This window comes from Protobothrops mucrosquamatus, unplaced genomic scaffold (genome assembly GCF_001527695.2).
Source record: "Protobothrops mucrosquamatus isolate PMUCROS unplaced genomic scaffold, P.Mucros_1.0 scaffold3702, whole genome shotgun sequence".
Classification (NCBI taxonomy): Eukaryota; Metazoa; Chordata; class Lepidosauria; order Squamata; family Viperidae; genus Protobothrops; species Protobothrops mucrosquamatus.
In genome coordinates, this window is record NW_015389657.1 from 82014 (window position 1) to 94102 (window position 12089).

Below are 12089 nucleotides of genomic sequence, written 5' to 3' on the forward strand. Positions count from 1 at the left end.
AACAAGGCTACAGTTATAAAGAAATTAGAAGGAAAATGGGTGGAAACTTAACCAAAGGTGGCATTTCTCCTGTACACTTTTCCCAAAAGGTTTCCACCGTTTTGGCCACTACTGTATGTAATAATGATGATGATGATGATGATGATGATGATGATGATGATGATGATGATGATGATGATGATAAAGTTGGAAGGGACCTCGGAGGTCATCTAGTCCAACCTCCTGCTCAGGCAGGAAACCCTATACCATTTCGGACAAATGGCTGTCCAGGAGCAACTGTTTTTTTAAAAGAACAGCACCCCTCAACCAAGGTACCCCCATCTGACCTCCCCTTTTCTCCCTGACAGATTTGGCAAAATGATGTGTGTGTTTGTCTTTGGAACGTTCCCTCCTCTGGGAGGAACAGAGATGGTGACAACGGAACCTTTTCAGGTAGCAGAGGGGTTGGGGGGGGGAACCGAACTAGGTTGCGCTTATTAAAATGAAGCCCACAAGAGAACTTATTGCCCTAATCTTTTCTGTCCTCCTCGCAGGCACCGCCATTCTCATTTGAAGAGGTGGCCGTGTACTTTACAGAGGTAGAATGGGCTCTCCTGGACACAGAGCAGAGAGATCTGTACTGGGATGTCATGCAAGAAAACTACGAGGCTGTGGCTTCACTGGGTAAAAATTCCCTCCTTTCCCCCCCCCTTTGCTTTGTTATTGTTAGTTGCGTAGTTGTATCCGACCCATCGCGACCCCGTGGACAACGTTCCTCCAGGCCTTCCTGTCCTTTGCCATCTTCTGGAATCCATTTAAGCTCATGCCTATTGCTTCAGTGACTCCATCCAGCCACCTCATTCTCTGTCGTCCCCTTCTTCTATTGCCCTCCATCTTTCCCAGCATTAGGCCCTTCTCCAGTGAGTCCTTTCTTCTCATTAGGTGGCCAAAGTACTTGAGTTTCAACTTCAGGATCTGGCCTTCTAAAGAGCAGTCAGGGTTGATCTCCTCTAGGACTGACTGGTTTGATCGCCTTGCAGTCCAGGGGGCTCGCACGAGTCTTCTCCAGCACCATAGTTCAAAGGCCTCAATTCTTTGGCGCTCAGCCTTTCTTATGGTCCACCTCATTCTCTGTCGTCCCCTTTCTTCGCTTGCCCTCAATCTTTCCAAGCATTAGGCCCTCCTCCAGTGAGTCCTTCCTTCTGATTAGGTGGCCAAAGTATTTGAGTTTCAACTTCAGGATCTGGCCTTCTAAAGAGCAGTCAGGGTTGATCTCTTCTAGGACTGACCACTTTGAAAGCCTTGCAGTCCAAGGGACTCGCAGGAATGCCAATGGGAACTGCTGCAAAATGGTGGGTGTGAAGCAATCTCCTTGCCAGCTGTACCTTAACAGGTAGTCCTTGACTTAAGTCGCCCACTACCGCTTTATAAAGCCTTAGTAAAGCCACACCTGGAATACTGCATCCGGTTTTGGTCACCGCATTACAAAAAAGATGTTGAGACTTTGGAAAAAGTGCAAAGAAGAGCAACTAAGATGATTAAGGGCTTGGAGACTAAAACATGTGAAGAACGGTTGCAGGGTTTGGGAATGGCCAGTCTAGAGAAAAGAAGGACTAGGGTGGGACATAATAGCAGAATTCCAGTATTTGAGAGGCTGCCACATAGAGGACGGGGGTCAAATTGTTTTCCAAAGCACCAGAGGGCAGGACAAGAAACAATGGATGGAAACTAGTCAAGGAGAGAAGCAACCTGGAATTAAGAAGAAACTTCCTAACAGTGAGGACAATTAACGAGTGGAATAGCTTGCCTTCAGAGGAAGAGAGGGAGAGGGAGGGAGGGAGGGAGGGAGGGAGGGAGGGAGGGAGAGGGAGAGAGACACAGAGAGAGAGAGAGAGAGAGAGAGAGAGAGAGAGAGAGAGAGAGAGAGAGAGAGAGAGAGAGAGAGAGAGAGAGAGAGAGAGAGAGAGAGAGAGAGAGAGAGAGAGAGAGAGAGAGAGAGAGAGAGTTAAAAAGATTCAAACATTTTTTAAAAAATACAAAATTATCTTTCATTTGTGGGGTGGCCACAGTGGCCTGAAACCGGCAAGCATTTTCTACGTTGGTAGCCCCTGTCCAAAGAACATTTCATTTTGCATTGTTTATAGAAATCAGTCTCTTTAAACATTCTGACTCTTTGGGACATCCACTGCTGTTTGTGTCAGTTGTGGGCTGCCAGGCATTTAACCAACTTCATCATTTTCTCCCTCTTTTGTGTACACTTGTGCATGCATGCACGCAATGCAGCTGTTGCAATCCCCAAGCCCGAGTTGATCTATCGTCTGGAACGAGGAGAAGAGCCATGGATCTCTGCCCAAGCAGCCTCGGAGGAGAAAAAAATCCCCCTCAACCTATATGAAGGTGAGAGAAAAGGAAGGTGAAGCAGCGGTGAGCTTTGGGGCTAAATCTGTCAAAAATGGTGTGCTTGGAGTTGGATTAGATTTTTTGCCGAAAAACAGGCATTTGCTTCTGTTTTTCAGCAAAAATGCCTCAGAACGATCAATGGGTTTGCGTAACGATCGTGGTGTTCAGGTAACGACCACAGATTCCACCTAACCCCCGCCACAAAAAGGTCGTAAATGGCAGATTCCGTTAAGGACGTAAGTCGAGGACTACTTGCATCTTAAAGCAGGATTAAGCTAATTTGTGGAAGTGAAAACGACGGAAGGCAGTGGGTGTATATTTCATTTAGTTCAGGGGTAAGCAACCTTGGCTCTTTTATTACTGGTGGACTTCAACTCCCAGAATTCCTGAGCCAGCATGGCTCAGCTTGGAAACCTCTCCCTTTCCCCTCAGCATGGCTGGCTCAGGAATTCTGGGAGTTGAAGTCCACGAGTCATAAAAGAGCCAAGGTTGCCTACCCCTAGCATAGATGATCTACAAGATCCCTTCCAACTCTGTTATTCTATTCTGTTCTGTTTTGTTCCTGTTCTGTTTTGTTACTTTTCTGTTCTAAATGGCCATGATCTAATCTGTTGTTCTGATGTTCCACCAACAGATGTGGCTGGCATCTTTGGAGGCAAAGTGAGCTGCTTTGTGTTGTGCCGCTTGACAGCCCACACACAACTGAACTGAGCCAACTAGGCTCTTGTATATGAAGCTGGCCAGCTGATCTCTGATTTGTCCATATCTCGGAAGTCCCCAAAAATTGGTTCCTGATTGTCTATGCCAGGGGTAGGCAACCTTGGCTCTTTTATGACTGGTGGACTTCAACTCCCAGAACTCCTGAGCCAACATGGCTCAGCTTGGAAACCTCTCCCTTTCCCCTCAGCATGGCTGGCTCAGGAATTCTAGGAGTTGGAGTCCACAAGTCTTAAAGTTGCCAAGCTGGCTGAGGAATTCTGGGAGTTGAAGTCCACAAGTCTTAAAGTCGCCAAGGTTGGAGACCACTGCCTTAGCCTCATTCCCCTCCCCCCTTCTCTTTCTCAGGAAACAACTTTCCTCTGGCTTCTCCCACTATGCCAGCAAGCAAGGTGATCGTGAGGGAGATCAAGGAAGAGATGGCAGAACCTGACATTTTGGATCCAGAAGATCCTCCGTGGGCTTTGCTGGGGCCACCCACAGAGAACCCTTCCTTAGCCTCAGAGGCCCGGTGCGGCCTGCAGAGACAGTGGGAGCTACAGGCCGGGCACATCTGGCGGGAACCCTCCAGGCACATCAGGGCAGCCAGTTCCAAGCACAGCATGTTCCACGTAGGCCGGAAGAAGCTGATGTGCCCCGAATGCGACCGGTGGTTTCACTGCAAGTCGGAATTCTTGCTGCACTGGCGGACCCACACGGGCGAGAAGCCCTACGAGTGCCTGGCCTGCGGCAAACGCTTCATCCAGAGCTCCCACCTGAGTGCCCACCGGCGCATCCATACGGGCGAGAAGCCCTACGAGTGCCCCCGGTGTGGGCGGAGCTTCAACCGGCGCTCCACCCTGACAGAGCACCTGAGGATCCACACCGGGGAGAAGCCGTACAAGTGCCTCCAGTGCGGGGAGAGCTTCCGCTGGAGGCCCTACCTGACCAAGCACCAGAGGGTCCACCTGGGCAACGCTGCGTACCGAGGCCTCAACAACAGAGAAGCCATCTTTGAAGACTCGCCCTGCCCTGAGCCTCTGGGAAGACTAACAGGCAAGTCTGATTTTAGTCTCTGCCTTTGCCCGGAACGGAACGGAACGGAACAGAATAATGGAATGGAATGGAATGGAATGGAATGGAATGGAATGGAATAGAATAGAATAGAATAGAATAGAATAGAATAGTGCAATGGAATGGAAGAATAGAATAGAATAGAATAGAATAGAATAGAATAGAATAGAATAGAATAGAATAGAATAGTGCAATGGAATGGAAGAATAGAATAGAATAGAATAGAATAGAATAGAATAGAATAGAATAGAATAGAATAGAATAATGGAATGGAATAATAATAGAATAGAATAGAATAGAATAGAATAGAATAGAATAGAATAGAATAGAATAGAATAGAATAGAATAGAATAGAATAATGGAATGGAATAATAATAGAATAGAATAGAATAGAATAGAATAGAATAGAATAGAATAGAATAGAATAGAATAGAATAGTGGAATGGAATAATAATAGAATAGAATAGAATAGAATAGAATAGAATAGAATAGAATAGAATAGAATAGAATAGAATAGAATAGAATAGTGGAATGGAATAATAATAGAATAGAATAGAATAGAATAGAATAGAATAGAATAGAATAGAATAGTTGGAAGGGACCTTGGAGGTCTTCTAGTCCAACCCCCTGCTCAGGCAGGAAACCCTATACTATTTCAGACAAGTGACTGTCCAGACTCTTCTTAAAAACTTCCAGTGTTGGAGCATTCACAACTTCTGGAGGCAGGTTGTTCCACCGATTAATTGTTCTAACAGTCAGGAAGTTTCTCCTTAGTTCTAGATTGCTTCTCTCCTTGATTAGTTTCCACCCGTTGCTTCTTGTCCTGCCTTCAGACGCCTTGGAAAATAGCTTGACTCCCTCTTCTTTGTGACAGTTCCTCAAATATTGGAACACTGCTATCATGTCCCCCCTCGTCCTTCTCTTCATTAAACTAGGCATACCCAATTCCAGCAGCCATTCCTTATATGCTTTAGCCTCCAGACCTCTAATTATCTTTGTTACTCTTCTCTGCACTCTTTCTAGAGTCTCTTTCTTGTTGTACTTCAGTCGCTAAATAGTGTCCGACTCTTCGCAACCCCATGGACCGTACCTTGCCAGCCCCCCTGCCCTACACAGTCTCCTGTAGTTTGCCCAAATTCATGTTCATTGCATCGATGACACTATCCAACCATCTCATCCTCTGCTGTCTACTTCTCCTTTTGCCTTCCATCTTTCCCAACATCGGGGTCTTTTCCAGTGAGTCTTCTCCTCGTTAGGTGGCCAAAGTATTTCAGCTTCAGCTTCAGCATCTCTCCTTCCAAAAAACAGTCAAGGTTGATTTCCTTTAGGATTGACTGATCAGCTTTCCTTGCAGTCCAAGGGACTCTCAAGAATCTTCTCCAGCACCACAATTCGAAAGCGACAGGTAGATTAGTCAGTCTCTTAATGACTGCCTTGTTTACCAACCGGAGTTCCCTTAACATTGAAAAAGTAAATGTCATGGTTCCGACAGATGAAACTCTTCAGAGAACTTCGAGGCATTGTTTACCTTAAAGAATCTTTATTGGAGTAGCATAGCTTCGGCACTAACATAGTTGAAGCCAAAATCTAGATTCCCCTCCCCTTAGCACATAGTATCAAACACAATTTCCTCCTCTAATTAACAGTCATAAATCACATTCTCCAATTAGTTTGAAATGCAGGCTTTCCCTCCTGTTCTCCAACCTGCCATTTCTTATCATCTCTTATTTCAAAAGCCCTGAATTCACACACAATTACAATATGGCTATGTCTAACACATTCCTCCCCCTCCCACAGCATCATCTAATTCTAAGAGTAAAGCATAAGAAAGAAAAAGGCTGCACCTTCATATGTTGTCAAAGCAAGAACATCCAATGTTAGCAGCGTTGACAGTAACTTTACGACCGGTCCTCATAGTTACAACCAGCCCAACATCCTATAGTCACGTGGTCACCATTTGCATCTTTCACAGCTGGCTTCTGACAAGCAAAATCAATGGGGAAACCAGCATAAAATGGCAAGTGGCAATCACGTGATGCCTTGCTTAACAAACGCATAATTTCACAATGGGGTTGTCAGTATCAATTGTGTTTTTTTAAGCGAGGACTACCTGTATTTATTTAACCGTTCCTTCTGAATGCCAGTCAGGCTGCATATGTTTTGCATCCTTCCTTCTCTCCTATATTGTAAGATGAGAACGTTGGGGCATAATTTCTCCAAAAGGGAAGGGATCCACTTCTAAGATGGGCCTATCCTGTCTTTCAAATCATACCGGCACTTTCTTGGTGTTCCTTTGCTTCCTGAAAGAAAGAAAGAAGATGTCTCTGCTTTAGTTAGCATTTCTAGATTTATCCGGTGTCTAAAATCCAAAGATTTGCTATATTTGCAGGCATGTGCCTGTGGGAGGTAAGCAAAGGTCAGTGATGGCGAACCTTTTAGAGACCGAGTGCCCAAAAACTGGCCCTGCCTCTGCTCCACCCCCTGCCCCGCCCCTGCCCCGCCCCCACCCCACCTGCCTGCAGGGCCACTCACCGTCTCCAGGGCCCGCCGCAGATTGCCCAGGCAGTCCAGCAGCACCATGGCGGCCATGCCCTCTGCCCACGCCCGGCAGCATCAACTGTGCATGGTGGGGCGTGAGGGCAGAGTCTTGTCCACGCTGCCTGGCTGCCATGTCCTTGGCTGCACTGCTCCGTGTGGGCCACGCTTGGTGGACGACTCTCCTCCAGGGGGGCTACTGGTGAGGAGGGGGTCGTGGGGGGAGACGAGGCTGGGGCAACGGCACGTGTGCCCACAGAGAGGGCTCCGAGTGCCGCCTCTGGCACACGTGCCATAGGTTCGCCACCACTGACATAGGTTGTGGCACATATTAAAAGGGTTAAGGGCATCAGTTGCGCTCACAGCTTCTATCTTGACATGCTCACCTCTCCGCAGATGCCTCTGCTTACCGGCAAAGCACCCCAAAACTCAGATAAAGGGCTGTGAACGTGATTAATATCAGTGGGGATTCTTACAATCGTCAGTCATGTGACCCAAGAGATGTGATATCGTACGGCAGGGCTTTTCAACCTTTTCACCCATTGTACCACTTTTAGGATATGGCAACATCCGAGTACCACCAGTCGCCTAGCAAGGTGTCAAAAACTTGATGACCCCCCCCAAAAAAAGGAAAAAAGTGATAAAGTACAGGTAGTCCTCAACTTACAACAGTTCGCTTAATGACTGTTCGAAGTTACAATGGCACTGAAAAAAGTGCCCCCCAAGCCACAGCCAAGCAAGACACCTGTCTGCCCACCCGGCGGTGCTCTTCCTCCTGTCCGAGGTTTTCATTGTTGTGAGCATTTCTGTTGGGGATTGGCAGTGGAGTTGGGGTGGGGGGGTGTTTGGTTTTTATTCCACCCTTCTGCTGGGTGGTTGCAGCAGGTTTTGGTCACTTCACATGACCCTGGGACACTGTGACCGTCATAAATATGAATCAGTTGCCAAGCATCTGAATGTAAATCACAAGACCCTGGAGATGCTGCAACATTCCAGCTGATCGGCACTTCTTCTGGGCTCAGCAGAAGTGCCAGGATCAGTGCTGAGCTCCAGCTGGAGCCTGGCACTGATCCTGGCACTTCCACTGAGCCCTGACAGCCCCGAAGAAGCGCCGATCAGCTGGAAAGCAGCACTGATCCTGGCGCTTCCGCTGAGCCCTGACAGCCCTGCAGCTCCAGCCGTCTCTCGCTCAGGCTTGTGCGGTGCTGCCACCGGTTCAGCTCATTCCCTTCCCCCTAGGATGGTTGCGTGCCACCTGCCAGGTGCCAATGTACCACAGGTGGTACCCGTACCACTGGTTGAAAAGCCCTGTCCTACGGAGTGAAATCCTCAGAAGCAAACATCTGGCTGCAGAAGAAGCCTCAGCTCTTAGAAACAAGTCCATTTATGTCCCAAAGGTGCTTTTTCAAGAGGCACCTGGACTTTCTTATTTTTGTTTGAATGTTTTTCTCATCCAAAAAGCTTCTTCGGCTCAGTCAGCTGCCCCCTTCTGGACAAAGAGCTCTGATGCTATTCTGGGATGTGTTTGGAGCTATTCTCCCAGCTTAAGAAGTCACGGCCCCAATTTCTCCTGCCGCTGCTGGGCCCACTTTGGCCTTTACTTTCCACGTCCTCACTGGTTCTTCCTCCAGGCCCTGGCAACAACTTCTCGTGCTCCTTCTCCCTGACGTTGCTGTCACTTAGCACCATTATGTCTATCACCACCTCCCATCTTCTGCTCCTTGTCCACTGCCCCAGTGACAAGTTGATTGGCTTGTATCTGCCTGTCCATCTGCACTTGGAAATCCCACAAGATGTTGGTGTTGTTATTCTCTATGACCTTCTATAGAATCTCCCATCTGGACTTTGGAGGATCTAGACCAGGGGTAGGCAACCTTGGCTCTTTTATGACTCGTGGACTTCAACTCCCAGAGTTCCTGAGCCAGCATGGCTCAGCTTGGAAACCTCTCCATTTCTCCTCAGCGTGGCTGGCTCAGAAATTCTGGGAGTTGAAGTCCACGAGTCATAAAAGAGCCAAGGTTGCCTACCCCTGAGCTGGAGGGTTGCAATGGGAGGGCTTTAAAGTTTTGTCCTGTGGCATCTTCTTATTGGGTATCGCTCTTCATTTTCTGTACAAACCACTCTGGAGGTTTTAGGTGAGAAAGCACACTTGGGGGAGGGGAAATAATGTAGACCAGGGGTAGGCAACCTTGGCTCTTTTATGACTCGTGGACTTCAACTCCCAGAATTCCTGAGCCAGCATGGCTCAGCTTGGAAACCTCTCCCTTTCCCCTCAGCATGGCTGGCTCAGAAATTCTGGGAGTTGAAGTCCACCTGTCATAAAAGAGCCAAGGTTGCCTACCCCTGATCTAGCCCATACACTGTGCAGATGTTCCTATACACAATGGAATTCTTTATTGGCCAAGTGTGATTGGACACACTAGGGATTTGTCTCCGGTGCATAAGCTCTCGGTGTACAATGCCAGCTCCTTGGTTGTGCCATTCAGTATTTGTGTGTGGGTATAAAGCGAAATGAAATAAGGGGAAAATAGAAACACGAGAGAAAACCAGTCAAAGATAGCTAAAATATAGATAGAGATACACGAAAGATTTAAAGGAAAAACAACCATTGAGGAATAGAATGAAACCTTGTGATATACAGTAGTGGCCAAAATTGTGGAAAGCTTTTGGGAAAAGTGTACAGTAGAAATGCCACCTTTGGTTAAGTTTCCACCCATTTTTCTTCTAATTTCTTTATAACTGTAGCCTTGTTCACTTAATAATTCTATTTTACATCGCTTTCTGGGCAACCAGTCAACTCTTTGCACCATTACTTTAATTTTATTACGTTTTACAAGCTCACTAAATGAAAGAACACAAAAAAAAACCCCAACCAACTTGATAACGATCAAATAACACACTGACAAATGTCCTCCTCTCAGCTTCAATACCTGACATCAATAACTGAATCCTACTGTGATCTGATTGGCTCATTACCAAAACAAGATGACACCTGATTCGCTCTCTAAACACTCATGCTCATTGGCTACAATCAGATGAAGGAAAGCTACCTGATGTCAACCTAAGCAAGTTGTGCTTCCTTTTTTCTGGTTATGTGGCTATAACTTTTCATAGAATACAGTACAGATAATTGAACAAACTATGTTGCATTACATTCTTGATTAAATTATCTTTCCATTGATATATAATTTTATGGTACTACTCCCCCCCCCCAAAAAAAAGTGGTGTTATGAGCCATCAAACCTCAAAAATACACTTTTCCCAAAAGGTTTCCACAATTTTGGCCACTACTGTAAATACATTTAAATCAACTGCTGTCTCCGCCTTGTTCTTCCTCTCTCCTCCAGCGGATGGCGCCATCGAGAGTGGCGCCCCAGAAACCGAGTCCCTGCATGCTGTCACCGCCTTGTCAAAACCGGGCAGTGGGGCAAAGCCCAGCCCTGAGATCTGCGGGCTCAGGCAAGGCTCAGGCGGGCAGCCGCCCAGATGGCCCGTAAAGACCGAATCGGAGCTGCTGCCCGGTGGGAACGACGTCACCGACATCAGCCAAATCAAGATCGTTCAGATCGAGAAGAAGCACGTGTGCCACGACTGTGGGAAAGCCTTCCAGTATAAATTTGAGCTGGTGAAGCACCGCCGGACCCACACGGGGGAGAAGCCCTTCGAGTGCCTGGCCTGCGGGAAGCGCTTCTTCCAGAGCACCCACCTCAATGCCCACCTGCGCATCCACACGGGCGAGAAGCCCTACGAGTGCCCCCGGTGTGGGCGGAGCTTCAACCGGCGCTCCACCCTGACCGAACACCTGAGGATCCACACGGGGGAGAAGCCGTACAAGTGCCTCCAGTGCGGGGAGAGCTTCCGCTGGAGGCCCTACCTGACCAAGCACCAGAGGGTCCACCTGGGAGAGAACACCTACAGATACTTCGACAGCGGAGGAAGCCTCTATGGCACCTCTTCCTTCCCAGAGCATCATCAGGAGGAGAACCAACCAGGTAAGCCAATGTTAGCCCTTCAAGGTAGCTTTCCCAGTTAAACCAGACAGGAAACACAACGAGATACGTCCCAGCGGTGCTTTTTTCACGAGGCAACTGGGCTTTCTTGTTTTTCTTTGAAGTCGTTTCGCTTCTCACCCAAGAAGCTTCTTCAGCTCTGACTGGACGGTGGGGGAATGGAAGGATTTATACTCCTTGCAGACTGCTGGTCATTTGCGTTCTTTTTAGAGAGTCGTTGAGGCCACTTGGAGGTTTATCTGTATCCTCGGCGTCACCTGAGTAGCGCAAATGGGTGTGGAGCCTTCCTTAACAAAACTGAAATTTCAAAGATCTTCACAACAGTCGTATTTGCAAACTTGTGGTAATTGCAGTGCCCCTGCGTTCACGTGATCGGGATTTCTGATGCTCCCTGCCAGCTTCCCACAAGCAAAGTCAATGGGGAAGCTGGCAGGAAAACGTAAGTCACTCCCGCTCCTTCTACTTTTTCGCGACCACCTTGACCACCTACTCCCGGGTTTCTACATTTACCCCAGACAAAGTAATACGGCTTTCCCTCTCGTGGATAAAAAGTGATGTGGAAAAGATGAAGGTAACTTTCTATTAAAGCAGCGGTTCTCAACCTATGGGTCGCGACCCCATTTGGGGTCGATCGACCAGTTCACGGGGGTCGCCAAGCAAGGCTGTCCGCCATTTTTTTCCCCTTTTCCGGCAGGTGCCTTACCTCCCTTGAGCTGGGCCAGCTGGTGGTCAGCCTGCTCCATCTCTGCCACTTGCCAGCTACGTCTCGGCCGGCGCAGGGGGCGGAAACACGTATGCGCGGCGCACCCGGGCAGGGAAAGTCCTCGACTTACGACCGGTTGGGTAGTCCTTGACTTACGACCGGTTTAGTCCTTGACTTATGACTGGTTTAGTCCTCGACTTACGACCGGTTGGGGGTCGCAGCATTAAAAAGGTTGAGAACCACTGTATTAAAGCTTGTAAGTCAGGGGACCATCTGTACTGCAAACTCTGGATGACCATCAGATGGCAGCAAAGTATTAAAGTGTTTTGTATCTCTTTGCTGCCATCTAGTGGTCATGCAGAGCCACTCAGCCTGTACTACTGATCTGATAGCACTGCTCTAGGACAGGGCTTTTCAACCAGTGGTACGGGTACCACCTGTGGTACATTGGCACCTGGCAGGTGGTACGCGGCCATCCTAGAAAAGTAGCGGGGGAGGGGAATGAGCTGAACCGGTGGCAGCACCGCACAAACCTGAGCGAGAGATGGCTGGAGCTGCAGGGCTGTCAGGGCTCAGCAGAAGCGCCAGGATCAGTGCTGCTTTCCAGCTGATTGGCGCTCCTTCGGGGCTGTCAGGGCTCAGTGGAAGCACCAGGATCAGTGCCAGGTTCCAGCTGGAGCTCAGTGCTGATC

General features: G+C 48.2%; 1 protein-coding gene across 1 annotated transcript; it reads left to right on the forward strand.

The window, feature by feature from the left end:
* The first annotated feature begins 408 nt into the window (after positions 1–408).
* On the forward strand, positions 409–11280 carry LOC107298080 (zinc finger protein 2). Its single transcript, XM_029286449.1, has 6 exons — positions 409–432; positions 534–663; positions 2263–2376; positions 3445–4131; positions 10032–10676; positions 11210–11280. Exons 1-6 carry the CDS (start codon positions 409–411, stop codon positions 11278–11280), a joined length of 1671 nt encoding a protein of 556 aa, XP_029142282.1.
* The last annotated feature ends 809 nt before the right edge of the window (positions 11281–12089 follow it).

Bases quoted from the DNA above. Each gene is read 5' to 3' on its own strand.
- LOC107298080 (XM_029286449.1), top strand. From the start codon at position 409: ATGGTGACAACGGAACCTTTTCAG. The intron at 2,377-3,444 runs GTGAGAGAAAAG...TCTCTTTCTCAG, and splicing joins CCCCCTCAACCTATATGAAG to GAAACAACTTTCCTCTGGCT. The intron at 4,132-10,031 runs GCAAGTCTGATT...TCTCTCCTCCAG, and splicing joins GCCTCTGGGAAGACTAACAG to CGGATGGCGCCATCGAGAGT.